Below are 22,675 nucleotides of genomic sequence, written 5' to 3' on the forward strand. Positions count from 1 at the left end.
GAAGTAATTAAGGTTTTCTGTTATTTGTTGTCTGTTACATGATACATAAAAAAAAATGTATTATTTGGATAGCTAATGGTTGATAGCATATAGGCTTATAGGAAAGAAAAAAGAATCGGTCTGTTTCTCTAGTGTGTCTTTTTAGGATAAGCTTTTAAACATACGACCTGTGTTTACTGCTTTTGACAAACTTGGGATCTTTATTTTTAGCAGTAGTATGCTGGGAGTCATAATATGCGGTGTTGCCAAACAACTCTTCTGCACCACTTACGAGACTTCTACAGGCTCTGAAGCAGTGTTGCATCACTCTGAGTTTTTGCTCTCAAGCACTTTCTGCTGATCAGAGTGAATTGTAGAAGCAGAATTGCTCTTTTGAACTTGATAGTCTTTTCCCATAACCAAAACTGTGACCTGCCTGTATGGGACTTGTGATTTTCTCCCCCTGCCCCAGAATGTAAAAGCTTTTCTCCCCATAGGGTGCGTCAGCTGATTTGAAGGGCGAAGAACTGATAGGGTACAGACCCTTAATGACCCACAGCAGGTGAGAACTTTTAGGTCCAAGCAATTAGCCAATGGTCAACTAGTCTACACTAGCTGCAGCTGGCAAAAAGAGGAGCCAATAGCTGGGTTTCCTGGAGGCAGTTTTTAAACTGCTTCCAGCAGAGACCAGCTATTAAGAAAAGAGATTACTAATGTTTCCATACAGGGCATAGTGGAAGGCCTGGAAATGCACTCAGAGACATAAAAACAGCATAATGCTTAGGCAATTGCTAGAATTTATCCTTAGTGAAGAACCTACGAAAAATTATTTATTTATTTATTTATTTTTGTTAGTCCTCTATAGTAGTCTGATGGCCAGTGTGTTTCTGGTAGATGGGTAAATTTTCAACAGTTACCCAGCTTACAGTAGGGAATCGCAGTTCTACCCAGACTTTTCTTTCAATGACTCTCTTTCTGTAGTATAGTATATGAACTATAAAAGCAGAGCACAATAAATAAATAACAAGGAATCACACATTTTAAGGTGCAGATAGCATGCTTTATTTCAAATTAACAATTCTATCTCAAGGAGGCTCAACAACTAACAAATTTATTACTACATTAGGAGAACTAAAGCAAATTGAAGTGCAGGGCGGTATTTGATGTTGTAACAACAGTTTGTTTTCAAACTGTGGCTCATTGCTTAGTTGCCTGGAAGTGACTACTAGGTATCTAATACTACCACACAATCACTGCACCCTGTGAACCTCCGAGTGTTGGTACTGCTGCTGCACTTGAGTACCTCAATAGCTTTGTTGATTAAGGGGATGGCCAGGTGATGTTACTTTTTAAAGCTATTCAGGCAGTCAGTGTGTCAGAAACAGTACCCAAACAGTGGGTGAACAAAGTGTTGGCCGCTTGCACTTTGTCCAAAAATTGTCAGTCAGGCATGGAAAGTATGACATAATCAGATAAAACGTAAAACATTAAAGCAATGCTTACAGGAGGGTAATTGCAAACATCACTAATGCCTTACATTTCTGATTCAACATAAATATTTGTGCACATATGAAATACAATGCACAGTATCATCTCTTAGGTGTAGATAATCTTCAACAGGGAGCCTCTCTACCTGTTGAGGCATTCTTAGACATCAACAATGAGTTGAGGCACAAAAATTAGTTAAATGTTCAGCAGGGTAGTCGTTTGCTAGGAAACTTTCTCCTACCAACTGTTAATTCCAAAAGTTACATTTCAAAATGTCATAAAATAAATGGTACAAAACTTCATAACCGTTAACTTCGGCTATATACAGTATGTACATGTCAGTGAAAAAAAGTGTTTAAAATTCTTAGGTCAATAATGACTATAAGTCATAATGTATAGCTCTGGACTTTGTCTCATTCAGGTAGGTACAAAAATATTTTTTTTTTTTAATATTTACAGATTAGGTATTTCAGTCCATATATTAATCACTTGTAAAAAGACAAGTGTAAATAATACAGATCAAGCTCTCTAAATTGATCGAATATTAATATTCACAGTGGCAGAATCGGTACCAAATTCATTTCCTAAATTTAAGGTATAAAGTCCACCATCATTCTTCTGGACGTCCATGATGATCAAGGTGGTTAGATCTTCGCTGGTTTCAATGTGGAATCTGCCTTGCTGGTCCTGACTGGTAATTTTTCTCCCTCTGCAGTACCATGTTATTTCAGGAGCAGGTTCACCCGAAAAGGCACAAGATACTGTGAGAACTTTTCCTTCATCAATACTGATATCAGATGGGAGAGCTTCAATTTTGGGTGGTATTCCTTTACAAAACAGGAGAAGAAATATCAAGTTAGTCTGTTTCTACTAAGCCCTTTTGACATGTAGCAGGTTTACTCTAAGGACTACTTCAGGATATTCAAAGCACTAACTCTACCAATAATTGTATTGCTCACCTCTCAGACCTGATTTAAGCATCTTACTAGTTGAACTTTCCAGTTGAGCCACACTAGATTTCCCCATAATACTGCTGGAGCTCATCTCTACAAAGGATTCTTTCATGGAGGACATGCTTTTGGCAGACATGCTCGCAAATTTCATTTCAGTCATGCTGCTACTGCTGAAACTGCTGAATGAAGCCTCTTGTTTAGAAGAAGCCATTTGAAAGGACTGAGAAGAAAAACTTTCGTGCATGCTTGCGTCGCCACTTGTCTTCAATACTACCTCTTTTGGAGGTTCTTCAATTAGAGCTGGGAGCATCGCAAACATAGAAGAAAAACCAATAACATCGCATTAACTAAAGAAGTCATGCAGTCTATATGGTTAATTTCAGAGAAATGAAAAGTGCATTGTTTGCTTTCAATAGAAAACTGCAGTGGAGAGTAAAATGCTTTACAATCATTTGATTCAAGATGTCCAAGTTACAAACGCTAATTTGTAAATGAAACAAGTAGGAAACAGAACTGTTACTAGTATGTATGAGCTTGAAGGAAAAACATACTTAAGAAGAAATAGGTCATCATATAGCATTTCCTATTAGAGCTATTATTAGAATTTGACATTGAGAAATTGTGTGTTCAGTTCATATTTGTAGAAGTTGTGAAACATTTTCAAGTTCTCACAAGTATGGTATTGTGAGTTCTATACTTCACTGCACTGTTTTGTAACTATCAAAGAAAGCAGAAGAGATCGGTCACTGCAGCTTTCCTTTAAGCACAAGCACATTCATCCAAGCAAACTATAGTAACCTGTTGGAATGGAGATGTCCCTGTACAGCCAGTAAAATCCTAAACCATGTTCAATTATGGATAAGTTACTGTAACAGTTTTTAAATGCAGAATTACTTTATCAAAACAGATTCTGGTTAGCAATTGAGAAAAGAGTACTTGCCAGACCAAGGTCTTAGTAACAGGGTAATTCCTAGAAGGAATGTTCACAGCTTTCTGTTAACACTCACCTATTGATGTAATGGAGCATCTGTGTGCTCTGTGGGAAGATTTCTAATGCTGTTTTAGTTTTGTAGACATATAAATATATAAAATAAATAGAAACTTGTTAAACTACCTGTATCAACTTTATCGGAGTTTTTTTTAATCAAAAATTGTTTTAGTAGATGCACCACAGCAAAAAGTCCTGATTAGTCTGAACACAAGACCCAGAGAACAAACTTACGGAGTACAGTCAAAGATGCTGTAGCAGAGCACTGCCCGTGGTAATTTTTAGCTTTGACTGTGTATTTTCCAGTGTCACTCACTGCAGCATTTTGAATCTGAAGAGAATATATGTTTTTAGAGCGAGTTACTCTGATGTGTGATGAAACAGCAATCTGAGGAGGGAAAAAAATGTCTCATTAAGATCAGATTTATGAAGAATTCTAATTTTTCAAGTAAATACCTTAAGCAAATACTTACAGGTTGATTATTCTTAAACCACTCAATTTCAGGAGAAGGATCCCCAGAAACTTCACAGGTGAACAATACATCTTGTCCTTCATTGACATTTTGAGACTTAGGTTGCATGATAAATGCTGGTTCATTTGAGCGCTCTTTAGAAAAGGTAAGAACATACTGGCATTTAATAATTCCCTCGTCAGTTTTACCTTCACAGGTGAGTATACCTTCGTCTTTATTGCTAGCCTTCTTGATAGTTAGTGTGTGATCACTTCCAGAAACGCCGTATCTGTAATCATCTGAATTTCTTAGCTCCATTCCATTCAGCACCCATTTTACTTCACAGGCACCAGGAATGCTGGCTTTCAAAGTCACTTTTTGTCCTTCAGACACTGTCATTTGAGTTGAAGAAGCTCTAATTTCTGCTTTCAATTCTTTGACATCTTCAGTAACAATTGACTTTTTAATGACTTCTTGAACTGCTGCTTTTTCTTCAGTTGCCACTGATGATTTCTTCTGGGTAGAAACTGTAAGTACTTCATCTTCTTTCTGAACTGATTTACGAGTTTCAGATGATACCCCTCTTATCTGGGAATGGATATTTTTAAATACTTGTCCAGTAAACTGGAAGTTAGTTTTTGAAACGCCTCCTTCCCCAGTAATTTCACAGGTGTATTCTCCTTTATCAGATTCCATGAGGTCATGGATTTTGAGCTCATAGGTGCCATCTGCTGCGTAATGAAACTTGAAATGATGGTCTTCTTTCAGTTTTTTGCCATCCTTATACCAAGCCACTTCTCTCACAGTTAAAACACTGCTTTCAACTGCACAGGATAACTTTACCTTATCTCCAAGAGTTTCTGCTTTCAGCTGCTGTTTTATCTTTGGAGGAGAAGCAGTTGGTAATTGTACTTTCTCTGTTGGTACTGTTTTGTCTGCAGGTGGTGACTTTGCTTTTGGAGGGCTACTGATGGGTTCGGGAGATTTCACTCGTTTTGGAGACTTAACTGGTTCCGGAGACTTTACACGGGGCTCAGGAGATTTGATTCTTGGAGGTGATGTAATTGTTTTTTCAGGAACTTTTGCTCTTTGAATGGTCAAAGTAAAGTGTGCTTCCTGTCTTCCTTCTGAGTTTTCCACCACAACAGTGTAACTCCCCTCATCTGACATCTGGACCGAGGAAATTTCAAAAGTAGACTTGTACTGTGTGCGTGTTACTTGGAAGCGCCTTGAAGAAACAATAGGTTGACCTGCACGTAACCATGTTATTGTTGGTGCTGGTTCACCATCAACGTCACAGGAAAATCTTGCAGTCTCCCCTTCAGAAACTGTGATTGATCGTGGTTTTGTAAGGATTGTTGCTGGCAGAGTGCTTTTAAATGCTTTGTGTACAGTCCTTTCTTCCAGTGATTTTTCTTCTGCTGCAGTGATTTTTTCTTCAGAAGAAGCATAGTGTTCATATGATGAAAGTGATTCTCTTGTTGCTGATATCTCTGATTTGACCTCTCTTACTGAAGAACTTGCTTCTGTAGCAGATGCTTTCTTGAATGAGGAGACTGCATATGCCTCTGTTTTTGTCAGGTCAGGTAAAATTGATCTTGGTACTTCTTCATCTCTCCGCTGGGAAGAGTATGTAGTGTAGTCTCCTCCAGTAACATCTAATGTTGCATAATCAGAACATTCTCCTTTGTAGTTTGTGCATACAGCCCGGTATGTTCCACTATCGTCAATATGGCAGTCAAGAATCTCCAGAGTTAATACCCCACTGGTATTAGTGAAATGTATCTTGCTGCTCTCTTGCAGCTCAATACCATTGTGGTACCACTTCACTTCAGCAGTTGGTTTTGACTGGACATTCAGAATGAACCGGGTATTATGGCCACATGGTACCCGATGTGAGCGCATTCTCAGGGTGATGCGGGGAGCATGGTCAAGTGTGAAAGGCTGTTGAGTTAGAACTTCATATTTCCTTTCCATAGTTTTCTGAGTTTTCAAAGCAGATTTCATGGACTCATATCGAGAAAATATATCAAATCTTGCCATCCTCTCAAACCGAGAGAGTGATCTTTCACTAGAAACTGGGCTAGGTGAGCGAGGTCGAGTTCTCTCTGGTGTTGGGGATCTTCTCTCACTTTCTTCAGGAGGCCGTGAGCGGGGTCTAATTAATTCAGATACAGGGCGCATCAACTCAATGTAAGTTGGAGAAAGAGATCTTCTTCGTCGTAGTAATCTAGAGGGAGGTGAAAATTCCCTGTGAACATGTTGCACCATTTCTATTTCTTCTTCTTCTTCTGATGTGATCTCAGTTATTTCTCTTTCCCTCCTTCTCCTAAGTCTGCTCTTTTCCTCTTCTGCCATATATTGCAACTCACTCTTGTACTCAGATAGTCGTTGAGCAGTGCCAACTGGACGAAGCAGTTCTTCATCCTCTCTTTCATCCATTATTCTTTGTTTTTGTTTTGGTGGTCTGTAGGCAGCCCTGTCATGCCGCTGACGAAGCTCTGCATAGCTTGCACTGGTTTCAGCTTTAATTGGAATGTGATAGCTTGAGTACCTCATCTCTCTTTTTCTTTCTTCCTCTGAACTGACCTGTGCTCCCGCAGTAGAATACCGAAGTGCAGACAATTCAAAGCGTGGGGGGCTCCTACTTGGTGGGGAAGCAGAAAAGCCTAACTCAAGCTCTTCTTCAAGGCGCAGTCTTTCCTCTTCAGTTCTCTTCATGGCTAAATAGTCATCAATTGGCAGGAGTAATTCCTCATCAGACAAGTCACCAAGTGATCGCCTCCTTGGTCTATAGTAAAATTCATAATCTGGAGATGGGGTACGCCTACGTGCTGGTCTCACAGTTTCAAGATCATCTTGTGTTAGCTTTGGTATGCGCCATTTAGGTTTATACTGATCAGAAATGCGTGGCAGTGGCATCACGTAGAACTGTTCCCACCTGGAAAGACGTATGCGTTTCTGGCGTTTCTGAACAGTTCTCTCAAGTTTTCCTGGCATTTCATACTGGTCTCGCAGCCTCTTGTACCACTTCATATCTGACAGAGGCACAAAGTGTTTAATGTTCTGATCTTCTTCAATAGTAGTGCGCACATGTTTGCGAGGCTCTGGGACCTCGTATGGCATACGAAGCTTTCTTTCTTCCTTCTTCTCCTCTTTCTTAATTTCATATTCACCTTTGACAGTCTTAGTGCTGACAGCTGGTTTGTATAAGATAGCAGCTTCTCTGAGAGCCTCTTGTGCTGTTTGTGTCAATGGAACAGGTTCAACCCCAGAAAGGATTTCTGCCATTCTTAAGGTTTTGTCAATTTGCCTCTGTACATGCTTCTCCCGCTCTTCTTCAGTCTTGTACTCACGTTTGACATATTTCAAGCGTTCAACTTTTAGATAAGCTTGACAGCTTGTAGATCCAGCACTGTTTGTAGCAGTAACTCTGTAATAACCGCTGTCTTCTGGTAAAGTATCTCTGATATGCAAAGCATAGTAATCTAAACCTTCATGAATTATATCGAAGTTAGGGCCAAAGGATAGAGGTTGACCATCTTTTTCCCATGTCAGTGTTGGTTTTGGTACACCAGATACCCTGATCTCAAAACTGACATTTTGGCCTTCTTGACATTCAGCATTTGCCAGCAGTCTTTTAAACATCGGCCTTAGTGTAGCATCTGCTGGAGGTGGATGTGGAATTACAGTCAGCTTAGCTTTGCAGCTGTCTTCCCCATATTTATTGCGTGCCACAATACTATATTCAGCATCATCCTCTTCAGTGACTTTATTGATGACAAGTTGGTAAAGACCCTTGTCTGATTCAAAAGTATACTTCTTATCATCATCACCAGGTTTGATTTTCTGGCCTGATTTGAACCATGTTACACGAGGTTCTGGATGGACTGTTATAGTTACACCAAACCTGACATTTTCTCCAATGTATGCGGTGCGATTATACAAAGGCAGAGTAAATTCTGGTGGACGCTCTAGTAGTCTCATTGTATCAACCCGGCGTTTCACTTTCCTAATAGTTCTACATCTGTAGTGCTCAGAAATTTCTCTCACACCTTTAACAAAAAGTTCTGCATAAGAGCTGTCTTCACCATAGTCATTTACAACCTTGCATCTGTAGGTCCCATCATCTGATTTAGAAACATCTTTGACATACATGGTTGCCACACCTTCTTCATATTTGATTTCATATTTCTCATTGCTTTCTAATTGCCTCATACCAAAGTACCAGGTGACTTGTGTGGACTGATCATAGTTTTCAATCCTACATACATATTTGGCATGCCCTCCTTCTTCTGCAACATTATGGTTTATCTGCCCAGCAATAGGACCAATGTCTATTGGCGCAACTTTAACTTTAGCCACTGTTACACCTTTCTGAGATCTAATTGCACCTCCACAGGAAATGCGGGCTACTGACACAACTGTGTTCCACTCCTTCTTTACTAGAGTTTGGTAGTAACGCCTGTGTCTTAAGGTCTTGATGGCTTTAGTACTGGTCTTTTCTGTTTGCTGTTTTAGCCACACATGGTTAAGTGCTTCAGCAGCTGTCATCCGAGCTTTTCTTTCCTTTACTAGTAGGCGATCAATGAAGTCCATGGCCTCAATGCTTATATCTTTGAATGCTTCATCATCAAAGCTGTATTCAGCATTTAGAATATTTTCAATAACTTGTTGGTTTGTTTCAGCAATGAAAGGATTAATGCCACTGAGAAGTATATATGTTAGAGCACCAACTGACCACATGTCAGTTGCTGTGCTGACCAAATCATGATGATGTACTTCAGGTGCATAATATTCAGGAGAAGTGAACTGAAGTCTAAAGCTGTCTCCAGGCTTCAATTGTCTGGCTTGACCAAATTCAACAATTTTAATTACTGAGCTTCTTCTTGTGAAGTAAATAATATTGTCTGGTCTGATATCAAAATGTCCAATGCTGTGGCGATGTAAAAATTCTAGTGCATCACAGACCTGCCGTACATAACTCACTATTTCTCTTTCATTCAGTTCAAATGAGGCAGTGCTGATTCTTTCAAAGATGTCAACTCCAGAAATAAATTCAAAGATCATGACCAATTCTTCCAGGCTCTCAAATGATTCATGAAGATATAGGATATTTCGGTGCCTAGAAATGTTTAGAATGGAAATTTCTTTCTTTACCAAAACTTGGTCAGCACCTTTTACTTTGACAAACTTAGCCAGGTAAGTCTTTTTTGAAACTGCCTCAACACAGCGGTGTGTAATGCCAAACTGCCCACGTCCAAGCTCTTCTGCAATCATGTATTTGTCATAGAGTTCCTTTGTAGAATAGTGAGCTGCTTTAACTGTGGTGACTTCTCTGGTTTCATCAACTTCTTCATCATAGTTCATTATTCTGGTCTTATCTTCCTTTGTTATAATTGGTTCAGTAGGTTCAGAGGGCTGGCTTTGGCCAAACTTGTTTTCTGCAATTACACGGAACTGGTAGGTGGTCTTGCCAAACAGGTTCACCACTGTGTATCGTGTATCACGAGCTTGTGCAACACGAATCCATCTCTCTGCTGTTGTAGCACGTTTCTCAATAATGTAGTTTATGATTCTGCTTCCTCCATCTGTAGCTGGTTCATTCCAGGTTAAGTTAACTGAATCCCTTGAGATGTCAGTTACCTTCAGACCTCTAGGTGGGTCAGGCACATCAGCCACATCTAATTCAACTGTTTTTTGATCAATTCCAAATCTGTTTTTGGCACAAACAATGTAAAACCCTGCATCTTTTCTGTCAACACCATTTGGGAAAACAAGAGATGTGAATGATCGTGTAACAATAACTTGGTAATGTCCATTAGTGTCAATGAGATCTTGTCCCTTCTGCCATGTGATCACGGGGTGTGGCTTGCCACTGAATGGAATCTTGATGCTCACTATTTCTCCTCGGAGGGCATGAACAGCTCCCATGCCTTCCAGGTTCTTGGGCAAGTGAATCTTTGCAGGAACTGGAAAGGAAAGAGGAAGGAAAAAACAACACTTGAGCAAAAACACCTGAAAAGAGCACCAATAATCTAAATATTCAAAACTTAAAAATAATTTATCTTGGGAATCAAGATCCTTCATTACCTTCAACATCTAAAGAGGCAGTGCCAGACACAGATCCTCCTTGGTTGGTAGCTCTAACTTGATATACTGTGGCATCATCATCCGTTACATTTGTTATGACCAGCTGGTAATATCCACCCTTGAATTCCTGTATTTTGATCTTTTCACCATCTGGCATGATTTCCTTGCCCTGTCTGTACCACTTGACAATTGGTTTAGGATGACCAGTGACTTTGCAGACAAACGTGGCATTAGCTTGAAATTTCACATTCAGATTTCTTAGTTCTTCTTTGAAATGTGGTGCTTGAATTGGTACATCAGATTTTGGAATGACTGGTTGTGATACCTCACTCCACTCACTTTCACCACCTAGATTTTCACATTTTACACGGAACTCATACTCAAGACCTTCAATAAGATCTTTCACAGAATAGACAGTTTCACGAATTTCATCTGTTGTGACAGAAATCCACTTGTTTTGTTTTTTCTCACGCTTCTCGAGATAGTAAGTTCTAATCTTTGCCCCTCCATCACTTGCAGGTGGCTTCCATGAGACAACACAAGAATCCTTTGTGACAGCACTTGCTACTGGCTGACCGGGTTGTCCTGGTTTTTCTATAAAGAATAAAACAATTCAAAGATTAAGTGAGCTTGCCTTAGTAATTATAGGGACATACACAACTGGATATTTTGGTGTTTACTTACCAAATGGAGGCTTCATAACAACAACTGATGAGACCTCCAGTGCTTCACTAATGCCGTATGTATTCTGAGCAGAAACACGGAAATAATAGCCTGCATTTTCAGTTAGGTTAACAATTCTACAGGTTGTGCCTGAAATGCTTGAAGAAACAAGTTGCCATTCAGTTCCTTCCTTGGCTTCACGTTTCTCTATGATGTAGTTTGTTATCATAGCACCTCCATCATCCTCTGGTGGTTGCCAGCTAATCACCACAGAGTTCTTCAGTATAGACTCTATAACGATAGGTCCTACTGGTTTATCTGGCTTATCTGTAAAAGAAAAAAGCAGCATATTTTCAGTTCTTTTGCCAGTTAATATTTCATAAAATATTCCAGAAAAATACTGAACATAAAATTACCTTGTATTTCCACATTAAGTACAGTATCAACTGTTCCAAACGTGTTACTGAGTTGCACTTTGTACTTCCCAGCATGAGTCTTGTGTTGAACATTCTTAATAGCAAGATGAGTATAATGTTCTGTGTTCTCAATAGTAACTGTTTCTGATCCTCTCAGAGGTTTGTTGCCATGGAACCAAGTTATTGCTGGTACTGGTCGGCCAATATACACAACGTGAAGGCGGAGGGTGCCACCTGCACCTGCATAGTATTTCTCTTTCAATGGAAAGCCCGGGTGGAACTGAGGAGGAGCCTGCAATAATAGCTTGCCACTAGTTTCAATTTCTCCGACATCATTGGTAGCCATACAAGTGTAGAGACCTTCATCCTCTTGTTCATCTGTTATTACTGTTAGCGTATGGTTGCGTCCATCAGATGACATTTTATATTTTCGGCTTTGCAGCAGCTCTTTGCCAAAGCGATACCATTTAATATCAGGAAGAGGTCTCCCAACAATCTGGCATGTCAGTTGAGCTGCTTCACCCAGTTTAGTCGTAACATCCTGCATTTCTTTTCTTATGGCAGGTGCTTCTCCAGCTAAAAGAAAGAAAAGTAAAAAAATAATGAAGATGAAATGTTCCTCTATTACTATGGTACTGGAATTTAACCTTTATTTAAAACTGTGCCTCTTATATCTGAATGACTGGGCTGTGCTGTAGGACAGTCATGTTGGCAAATAACATGTAAAGCAAACAGCATATTAAATGCAGCACCATGGTTTATGAAACATAACATGGCAATATCACAGTAAATATTACTTTTTATTTTTTTTTTTTTTTTTTTTGCTTACATGTTAGTTTAGTTTTCACGGCCATAGCAGTTCTTCGAGGTCTACTGAGCCCAGTCTGGTTTTCTGCAAAAACACGGAATTCATATTCTGTGGCCTCTAGTAGACCTCCTACTGTAAACTGTCTGTCCTTGATCCGTTCTTTATTGCATTTTTTCCAGGTGCTTTCTCCGGACTGTCGATACTCAACCCAATAGCCAAGGATTTCTTTGCCACCATCACTTTCAGGTCGTTCCCATTCTAATGTAATGCTGTCTTTAAATATAGAAGTGATCTCAATTTCTCCAGGTTGGCTTGGTTTATCTGAAAATTGCAGTATATACAGAAGTTAAATTCCTTTTTGAATGTCACTAAATTGCTATACACAAGCAATTAATTGTTAATGCAAACATTTTCTTACCAAATGGATCCTTGCAAACTACTGGTTCAGAAGCAGGACTTGCTTCACTTTCACCAATATCATTTTGAGCAATGACACGGAACTGATATTCTGCATCTGGAACAAGTCCTGTGACCGTGTACATTGTAGTGGTGATCTGTGTTTTGTTATGCCGGACCCATTTTTCTGTAGATGTCTCTTTACGTTCAATGTAGTAGCCGGTTACACGAGAACCACCGTCATCTTTAGGTCTGGACCAGGACAAGTTAACAGAACTCTTTGTGACATCAAGTACCTCAGGTGGGTTGTTTGGAGGCTCTGGAGGATCTGTTAATAACGATAACAACATAAGTAATGATAGCATTATAATATATATATATATAATAATAATGATAGCATTAAAACATTTGCATAGACTATGGCACTTTTAGAACCATACTGTAATAAGCAAACAGTAGTAAAAAATATATTCTAAAAATATAAAATGGGGACTTACTTAGAGGTGTCTTTGGTATGGCTGGTTCTTCAGATTTGAGAGATTTGCTAATACCAAAATGGTTTTCTGCAGAAACACGGAAATGATACTCCACATTTTCTTTCAGCCCTTTCACTACTAATGACGTCCCTTTTACTCTAGAGTCAACAGTGTACCAGGCAGTCTTTGGTACTTCTCGTCTCTCAACAATATAACCTAGTATATCTGCACCACCATCATCTGTAGGAGGTCTCCAGCTTACTCTGACAGAACGAGCTTGTATATCATCATACTCAAGTGGTCCTTCTGGTGGATTTGGTATGCCAATCACTCTGACTTTAATATACACAGCTTTTTTGCCACACTTATTTTCAAGTGCCAGATCATAGGTGCCGGAATCTTCTCTTTCTGCATCTTTGATCACGAGTTCTGTGTGAGTGTCAGAAGTTGCAATCATGGCCCTCTTGCTGATGTCATGTCCTTCTTTTGTCCATTTGCATATTGGGATGGGCTTACCCTTAATGGGTATTGTAAGCCTGATAACTCCACCTTGTCTCACCATAAGACCTTCCTGGTATTTTTCATCAAGTTCATAGTCAGGATATTCTGAAAGAAAATTAACATGTCATGCTATGTCTGTTTTACAGATAATATGCCTCCTTTAGGCAAATAGGTCTTTAGGACAGCTTTCAATGGGAGTTAAGACAAGTGTCTTACCAAGCATTTCTGTTATTTTGACTGTTCCTGGCACTTCAGCAGGTTCTCCTGGCCCACCAGCATTACAAGCTAGCACACGGAATCTGTACTCTGCGCCTTGGGGGAGATGTGTCAAGGTATATTCACGAATCTTGGTTGGAGTAGTATTGCATTTGGTCCATTCAAATTGATCAACCTTCTGCATCTCAATTAAGTAGCCAGTAACTTTAGAACCACCTTCATCTTCTGGTGGACTCCAAGCCAGGGAGACAGATGTTCTTGTAGTATCAGTGACTCTTGGATTCTGAGGTTTACCTGGAGGAGCTGGAAGAGAAGATGAGATTGGGGGGTTGGGGGGAGAGGCTCAGTGAGAATTTTTTTAATGAACATTTAAAAAACATAACAAATGCTAACTTCTAGCATATGATCTGTATTAAGTCATAATAGGATTTATATAGGGCAACTTGGAATGAAAGATTTTCACTAACATTTTCCTTCCTTGGTTTCCTCCAGTCATTCATTTTCATAGCCAGATAAATTTCCAAATTACAAAAAAGAGTGACTTCTAGTAGGATCATTTCCATTCTGCTATCATGTGCTTAATCTATATAGGAAATTACTTACCAATTGGATCCCTGGCAATGGCAGTCTTGGAAGGACGGCTGGGTTTCCCAGCACCTCTGGCATTGATTGCTGTGACCCGGTGTTCATATTCTAATCCTTCAACCAACCCAGTGGAACGGTAACGAGTCATGGTAACTGGAACTTTATTTACACGGATCCATCTATCTGCTCTAACTTCTTTGCGTTCCACAATATAACCAGTAATCTGTGAATCACCATCATCTTCTGGAGGATACCAAGTTAATGTCATGCCATCTCGAGAGACATCAAACACTTCTGGAGTGCCAGGAGGGCCAGGAATACCTGTAAAAAGAAAACACAGAATTAGTGAAGAAAGCACCTGATGGTTCTACACACAGAAATATGCAACATAGTATGTAGAACAAGAAAATATCAATGTCTTATCAAATTCTTTTTATCAGCAGATATCAAAGTAGTTTAGAAACTAGATCAGTGAAATAATCCTGCTTTTATAATGGGGGAAAGCAATTTTTCAAGGTCAACTGTAGACCTGAGTATAAAATCCAAGTTTACTGTCCAGGTTCTGTGCAACGCATCTATAATACCTGCACAGGCTTGTGTATGGCATTGTTCCCTGGAAGTATAACAAGACTACTGTGCATGATGATGTATACTATTTGAAAAAAGAGGTAGTTACATCTAGAAAATTGTATTTTTGTGAGGCTACATAAGCCCATGTACATATATGTTTTTATATTTTTAAAGGTAGACTTACGAATTCTACTCTTGCATTCTATAATTTCAGACTGCAGATAAGATCCAATTCCAAAGCGGTTTGTAGCAGCCACACGGAATACATATTCTGCACCTTCAACAAGCCTGGTGAACTTGTATGTTGTCCTGGTTACTGACTCCGAGACTGGCAGCCATCCAGGACGGTGAGCATCACGCTGTTCTACCACATAGCCACTAAGTGTAGCTCCACCATCCAGCTCAGGTGGCTCCCAGGAGATGGTAACATAATTTGAATCAATTTCATCAATTCGGATAGGTCCAACAGGTGGTCCAGGTTTGTCTATGGAAAAATAAATAAATTTAAAGGCCAAAAAATAATGTTGAGAAAAGAAATCATATAACTGGTGACAAAGTTCAGACAGTTAAAGATCATGGACAATTACTTTCAAAAGTTCTTACCAAGGATTATAACTTTTATTGTATCAGTAACTGTTCCAGTTGTGTTCTTCAGTTCAAGTGTATACTCGCCAGTGTCATGTATAGTGGTCTCACGGACAGTTAATTTAGCCATTTTGGCAACAGTCTCCATTTTGATACGTTCTGATTCTTTTAGTTTAGAACCAGCCAAGAACCAAGATGCAGCTGGAGGTGGCCGTCCTTCAATTGGAATAGCTAACTCAATGGGCTTTCCAGCAGGTACATGAATTGTTTTCTGAGGTATTCCAGCAAGGTCAATTGTTGGCAGAACTAAGAAAAGAAAAGCATTGATATTTTTGGTATCCATTTTATAAATACCACATTCATTTGGTGTCAGCTGTTACTTTTAATCGTAGATACCTACCTTTTTGGTCTTGTACAGTCACTGCTGTGACAATCTCTCGTGGTTCTGACACACCCTTCTGATTCTGTGCTCTGACCCTGAACAAGTACTGTTCACCTTCATTGAGAGAGATAATTGTATGTTCATAAATAGTAGGCTTCACTGTCACTACCTTCAACCATCTTTCTGTTCCAGCTTTGCTGGCCTCAATAACATAGCCAGTCAGTCTGCTTCCACCATCATGTGGTGGTTTCTCCCATGCAAGAGTCACAGTTGACTTAGTGGTATCAATCACTTCAAGTTTTTGTGGTACCATGGGTACATCAGATACTAGTATTGCGTCAGATGTCTCACAAGCTTCACCAATGCCATAAATATTTTCTGGCAGTACCCTGAAATAATACAAAGCTCCTTCTAGAAGTCCAGTAACTCTATAAAATGTCTTGCTGCATTTGGTAGTGACAGTCTTGTAAGCTCTCATGGAAGCTTCACGTTTCTCAATTATATAATTGCTGACCGGGGCTCCACCATCAATGGTTGGAATATCCCAAGTAAGTGTCACAGAATCTTTTGATACTTCCTTAATTCTCACTGCAGCTGGTGGACCAGGTGTATCTAAAACAACAACAACAACAACAAGTTATTTTTTTTTCTTCTGGATCCCTTCCTCTTCTGGTCAATGATTCAGTTCTGAATAAAAAAAAAGAGGAAAAACAACATTTGGATTTGATTTATAAACTAGCAGAGCTTTTTAAAACTACTTATTTTCCTTATTATTGTTTCTTTGAATTCCCAAACATTCTCATGTTATTTAAACTGCAAAATTCATTTGGAAATGACTTAGTTTTTTACTCCCACGCAACATGCACTATGAGTGGTGTCATACCTCTACATAACTGTAGCAGTACTTACCATACACTTTTACAGAAATAGTCGCTGATTTTTTTCCTGATTGATTTTCAGCCTCAATGATGTATTTTCCAGCATCATACCGATTAACTTTATCCACAATAAGTAGAGTGTAACTGTCGGTAGTATCAATAATAGCTCGACTTACAAGGTCAACACCCTGCTTGCTCCATGTGATTACAGGAGCAGGTCTGCCAGACACAGAGACCATTAGGCGCAGGGAGCCACCAGCTCTCACTGTTACTGTTTTCCTCAGATCATCAGCAAGCTCAAGCTCAGGTATTTCTGATGAAGGGGTGTAAGAAACAAAACAAATTAATCTTTTAGTAGTTTTGAAGGAAAACATAATTATTCCTTAAAATACACACTGAGTTTTCAAATTACCTATTCTTTCCACAGGTTCTATTTCTGCTGAAGATTCACTAAATTCACTCATACCATTCACGTTTGTAGCAGCAACTCTGAATTGGTATTTCTGGTTTGTTTTAAGGCCAGTTACGGTGAACTCAGCATTCCTCAGAGTGGGAGTTGTATGTGGTCGGTACCACTGTTCAGTACCTTCTTCTTTCATTTCAAGAACATAGCCTAAGATGTCAGCACCACCATCATATGTGGGCTTTGACCACGCTAAACTTATGCTGTGCATGGTAGTATCCACAACTCTTGGAGCTGAAGGTGGTGCAGGAGTATCTTTGAAAAAGAAAATATATTTCATATTGGTGCAGGGAACATTTCACAGTTTATGTATTTTATATTAAAATATTTTTTATATATTTTATATTAAATATATTTATAAAAATATATTTTAAATGTGGCAACTTACATGATGGCTCTTTGCATAACATGTATTGTGAAGCTTCACTAGGCTCACTGTTTCCAGCAGCATTCACTGCAGTGACACGGAACTGGTACTGGCTGCCTTCCATAAGACCAGTGACTTTCAGTCTGGTATCATAAATTGTGTAATCTCTGTTCACTCGTGTCCAGCGCAGACTTTTCCTTTCGCGTTTGTCTACAAGATAGTCCTTAATCTCACTGCCACCATCTGATTCTGGTTTTGTCCACTGAATAATGATGTGTTCCTTGCCAACACTCACTTCTTCAGGAGCACCAGGCTGCGTTGGGATAGCTTTTTTTTTTTTTTAAATGTGAAAAAAAAAAAAGAAGTTTTACCATTTTTTTTTAAATCTATGAGAAACATTCCACACATTCTGACACAGGATGGAAGGTATTAACACTCACTGAAAGCATTCCTGGCAATGACGGGTTCTGTTTCAATTGGAACACCTGGCCCATATTTGTTGACAGCTCTGACACGGAAGATGTACTCATTATTTTTAATAAGTTTTGTTACCACACATGATAATGTCTGGCATTCAGCCTCAACAATAACCCAGTGAAGTCTGCTGGTTTCACGCCTTTCTACAATGTAGTGAGTGATTTGTGCACCTCCGTCTTCCTCAGGAATGTTCCATGCCAGAGTACATTTCTCTTCTGTTACTCTGCTAACTGTGATTTTGCCTGAGCATGGACCTGGTGAATCTGAGTAGAGGTGAAAATAGGTATTGTTATTAGCAGCTAAGAAAAAATTCTCACTCTTATTTAAAATAATGCTTTTTTTTTTTTTTTTTTTTTTTATATATTATATAAGAATATTAATCATGGAATACATACCAAGCACTTTGACAAGAACAGAAATTTGTTTTGTCCCACTGGCATTTTTAACTGTTAGAGTATATTTTCCACTATCACTTCTGTCACAGAACTTGATAATTGCAATGGCTCGTTTGCTGGTGTATTGCAGAGAGATCTTTTCACATAGGTCCAGTTCCCTGTCACCTTTGGACCAGAAGACTTTTGGTTCTGGTTTCCCACCAACAGCTGCATCAAGAACAAGATCAGATCCAGCCCTAATGGTCACAACTTCTCCCTGCAATCTAGCATCGAGTTCAGCCTTTGGTGGTGCTGTCATAAATTAAAAAAAAAGAGATTAAAAACAAATTACATGACAGTATTAAAAATTGAACATTATTTTTTTAATTGTTCCAAATGAGTATTTCTTACAGTATTCATCTTTGCAAATGACAGCACCAGTTGATTCAGATCCTTTGCTAATCACACCAGCAGCATTCTTTGCTAGTACACGGAATTCATATGCTTCATCTTCACTAAGAGCTGTCACGGTAAAAAAGTTTTCCGAGACAATGGTATAATTGCATTTCAGCCAGCGTCCATCACCAGATTCATTATATGGTTTACGCTCTATAATATATCCAATAATTTTACTTCCACCATCATAAAGTGGTGCTGACCAGCTCAGGGAAACTGTAGATCTGGTGACATCTGTTACTTCTGGTCTTCCTGGTGGATCTGGAGAAATAAAACAAAAAATGAGAAGTGTAATTCTCTTTGAACTTAATTAACAAAACAACTATTGAAAGTAATACTTACCAACTGGATTTTGAGCCACTACAGGTCTGGAAGCTTCACTAGCTTTGCTAACACCTGCAGCATTTAGAGCATACGTTCTGAATTGATATTCTAGGCCTTCCACCAATCCTGTGACTTTGTAGTTGCATTCACAGCACGGCACTTTGTTTTCCTTCACCCAAAGAATAGTGTTGCGCTCCTTCTTTTCAACCCAGTATCCAATGACTTTGCTGCCACCATCATGATAGGGTTCCTCCCAGCGAATTGCCATGGCAGTTGCAGACACAGAATAGACTTCTGGCCTTGAGGGTGGGCTTGGTGGGACTAAACACAAATTGGAGGTGAGGAAAACGTTAGTTGTTACAAATACTTACAGTAGTCTGAGGAAAACAACAGATTTTAAAAAAGTTTCACTTACCAAATGGATGCTCAGCTACCACAGTTTTTGATTCAAGGGGTTTGCTGACACCAAATCTATTTTCTGAGCTTATTCGAAAACTGTACTCCTGGTATTTTGTAAGATGAGTGACTTTGATCTGTGTACGTTTTACACTGGAGTTTACCAGTTGCCATGCTGTTGTTCCAGATTCACGTTTCTCTACAATGTAGTTTGTAATGTCACTGCCACCATCATCTTCGGGTTCTTTCCAGGTCAGCACACAGGATTCAGAAGAGACAGATGATATTTCAATTGGGCCAGTGACTGGACCTGGCCTTCCTATGACTACCACTGTGACAGTAAATGTTTTCACACCAGCGGTATTTTCAAGTGTGAGGTAGTATTTCCCAGAGTCACCTCTCATACTGTCCTTTACAGTAAGTGTTGTTCTGTCTTTTGTTGTCTTGATGGTCACTCTCTCAGTTTCCTTCAGCCTCATCTCCTCAAGTTTCCATGTCACTTTTGGAGCTGGGCGGCCACTAATAGGTATATCAATAGTAAAGGTGCTTCCAGCCTTGCATGTTATGAGCTGTCTGCTTATTTCACTGAGATCTGCTGTTGGTTCAATCTGTGGCTCCTTAATGATAACAGAAGAGAAAGCTTCTCTTGGCTCACTGTAGCCAGCATCATTCCTTGCCTTGACCCGGAACTCATATTCAGTGTTCTCCACCAGGCCTTCAATAGTGAAAGTAAGTTGTTTTGTTTGACCAGCTTCAATCCAGTAGTCAGATCCTTTTTGTTTCATTTCAAGAAGGTATCCAGTAACACGACTACCACCATCATGGTCAGGTTTAAGCCATGCTAAAACTACAGAAGATTTAGTTGTATCAACAATATCTAGTCTCTTAGGTGGAGCAGGTTCTTCAGTGGCTATAATTGGTTCCGTCAGTTCACACGGTTCACCTACACCATATTCATTTTCTGCCGACACTCGGTAGTAATATGGGACACCTTCTGCCAGATCAGTGACCTTAAAGATTTGTCGAGTGCATTTTGAACTCACTACTTGCCAGCTACGACGGCTTGCTTCCCGTTTTTCCACAATGTAGTGATGGATACGTGAACCTCCATCCAAAACAGGAGCATCCCACATTAAAGTAATAGATCCTCTAGTCACATCCTTAAATGTAATAGGACCAGGTGGACCAGGAGTGTCCAAAACTTTGACAGTAAATGTAATTGACTTACTTCCACTGTTGTTTTCCACAGTAAAGACATACTTGCCAGCATCATTTCTATTGCATTCCTCCACAGTCAATGTGCTGAATGAATCAGTTGTTTGAATGTCAGCACGCAAGCTAAGATTTGCATCTGCTTTGGACCACACAGCAGTAGGAACAGGCTTTCCAGAGAAGGCAATAAACAGACGAATGCTTGCACCTGCTCGTACAATATGAGTCTGCTTGAAGTTTGCATCGATATCAATTTCAGGTGCAGAAAGCCTGTCCACAGTTTGGACTGAAGCAGGAACTTCACAGCTTTCTCCTTTTCCAGCACCATTGACAGCACTAACTCTGAATTTATAGTGTTCTCCTGCCTCCAAATCAACAACAGTATATTTAGTAGCAAGAACGGTCTCTGCATTGACTTTCTGCCATGCTTCTAGGTCAGCTTTGCACATCTCAATAATGTACCCAATTATTTCCATGCCTCCATCAAAAACTGGCTTGGTCCACTCTAAGCTTACGCTAGTCTTTGATGTGTCTGTCACCTTTACAACATTAGGAGCACTTGGTGGGCTCACGGGTTCTCTACATTTAATCAGCTTTGAAGCATCACTTGGAGGTCCAACTCCTGCAGCATTTTCAGCCATGACACGAAATTCATACTCGTTGCCTTCAATAAGGCCAGTTACTCTGTATCTGTTCTCAGCAATGGGCCTCTTACTGGATACTTTAACCCAGCGCATGCTCTTCTTTTCTCTCCTTTCTAGAATATACTCATTTATCTCACTTCCACCATCTGAATTTGGTCTTGCCCACGTGAGTGTGATACTGTCTCCTGTTACATTCGTGGGCTCTGGAGTTCCTGGGGCATCAGGAAGAGCTAAAATAAAAATAAAAATAAAAATAAAAATAAAAATAAAAATAAAAATAAAAATAAAAATAAAAATAAAAACATCATTAGAAATACAAAATGTTAACTCAACAGTTACTTCTACAGAATGAGACAGAAACTTACTGTAAGGTATTTGTGCTGTAACTGGATCAGACTCCAGTGGTCTGCCAACTCCAAATTTGTTTACTGCAGAGACACGGAACTGATACTCATTGCCCTTTATTAATTTAAGTGCAGTGTAGCTGCAAGCTTCACACTTGTCTTCAACTAATGCCCAAGCAATCCTGCTGGTTTCACGTTTTTCAATTATGTAGTGGGAAATAGAAGCACAACCATCATTAGCTGGAGGTTCCCACCATAATGTCACTTTTTCTCCAGTAATGTTTGTGAATCGTATTGGTCCACCAACTTTTCCTGGTGTGTCTGCAAAATTAAAGGTTCAGAATTAAAATTTGCTGGCACTTAGATTAAAATTCTATTAAAAAAAATAGAGGCTGAAAGTGTTTGGTGCAGTACCTTGTATTCTGAATGTAATATCTTCTCGTTTAGTTCCTGATGCATTTTTGGCTTCTACTGTGTATACTCCACGATGATCCCGAGTTGCATCTCTAATGAAAATTGTGCTATATCCAATAGCTGTAGTTATTTCTATACTCATTGTTTTTTCAATCTCCTTACCATCTTTAAACCATGTCACCTTAGGTACTGGACGTCCTTTGATTAAAGCTTTAAGTCTAATGCTCTCTCCAGCTTTAACAGTAAGGCCTTCAAAGTGCTCAGGGCCAAATTCAATTGTCGGAGCAACTAAAAAAGGAAAACATAAATCAATTCTCATACAGCTAAGTAATTTTTCCCGATACTAATTTAAACACAGTAATTACAAACGATTCTTGTATAAAGAATTATGACCTGTAAACTTATTTTTCCTGTTAGCAATCCGTGCAGCGGATTACCATAGGTGAAATACATTAATGTTTGTTGTTACAGCATGTCAAGCTGAGTCAAATTTTCATTTCTAAATTACTCAGTGCATCAGATTATTAGTCTATTATTCCTTTCCAACTTTTCTGTTGCTTCTTATCAAACACATGTAGAGTGCCATGACTTTAAGCAAAAGTATCTAGAAACTCTGATTTCCCTGGACAGGTTTAAATTACTCTGGATACCTTCCTGAAGGTCACAATCATCAGAAACTTTGGAAAGGAAAACTACAGGGCCACCATCCAGAATAACTATCTCTGCCAAGTCCGAGAGTACATGATATGAACTGTTAAAGTTGCCACAGAGTAAC

The 22,675-nt window shown here is 39.3% G+C and overlaps 1 protein-coding gene across 11 annotated transcripts in view; it reads right to left on the minus strand.

Annotated features, from left to right (window-relative positions):
• Positions 1 to 1,017: 1,017 nt before the first annotated feature.
• The window catches only part of TTN (titin), a 243,116-nt gene continuing 221,458 nt past the window's right edge, over positions 1,018 to 22,675 (minus strand). For all 11 annotated transcript variants that reach the window (XM_068685816.1, XM_068685811.1, XM_068685812.1 and 8 more), the window contains 25 exons: positions 21,901 to 22,188; positions 21,508 to 21,807; positions 19,306 to 21,372; positions 18,909 to 19,211; positions 18,522 to 18,827; positions 18,132 to 18,422; positions 17,700 to 17,999; positions 17,281 to 17,586; positions 16,842 to 17,147; positions 16,461 to 16,742; positions 15,570 to 16,163; positions 15,188 to 15,475; positions 14,769 to 15,068; positions 14,033 to 14,335; positions 13,430 to 13,732; positions 12,734 to 13,318; positions 12,259 to 12,564; positions 11,862 to 12,161; positions 11,033 to 11,608; positions 10,638 to 10,943; positions 9,954 to 10,547; positions 3,882 to 9,832; positions 3,643 to 3,796; positions 2,427 to 2,720; positions 1,018 to 2,294 (listed from right to left, as the gene is read on the minus strand). In XM_068685816.1, the coding sequence (XP_068541917.1) occupies positions 1,996 to 2,294; positions 2,427 to 2,720; positions 3,643 to 3,796; positions 3,882 to 9,832; positions 9,954 to 10,547; positions 10,638 to 10,943; positions 11,033 to 11,608; positions 11,862 to 12,161; positions 12,259 to 12,564; positions 12,734 to 13,318; positions 13,430 to 13,732; positions 14,033 to 14,335; positions 14,769 to 15,068; positions 15,188 to 15,475; positions 15,570 to 16,163; positions 16,461 to 16,742; positions 16,842 to 17,147; positions 17,281 to 17,586; positions 17,700 to 17,999; positions 18,132 to 18,422; positions 18,522 to 18,827; positions 18,909 to 19,211; positions 19,306 to 21,372; positions 21,508 to 21,807; positions 21,901 to 22,188 (15,902 nt within the window). In that variant the 3' untranslated portion in view covers positions 1,018 to 1,995. The remainder of the gene's footprint in view (positions 2,295 to 2,426; positions 2,721 to 3,642; positions 3,797 to 3,881; positions 9,833 to 9,953; positions 10,548 to 10,637; positions 10,944 to 11,032; positions 11,609 to 11,861; positions 12,162 to 12,258; positions 12,565 to 12,733; positions 13,319 to 13,429; positions 13,733 to 14,032; positions 14,336 to 14,768; positions 15,069 to 15,187; positions 15,476 to 15,569; positions 16,164 to 16,460; positions 16,743 to 16,841; positions 17,148 to 17,280; positions 17,587 to 17,699; positions 18,000 to 18,131; positions 18,423 to 18,521; positions 18,828 to 18,908; positions 19,212 to 19,305; positions 21,373 to 21,507; positions 21,808 to 21,900; positions 22,189 to 22,675) is intronic.

Source organism: Anas acuta, chromosome 6, assembly GCF_963932015.1.
Source record: "Anas acuta chromosome 6, bAnaAcu1.1, whole genome shotgun sequence".
In the NCBI taxonomy this organism is placed as follows: Eukaryota; Metazoa; Chordata; class Aves; order Anseriformes; family Anatidae; genus Anas; species Anas acuta.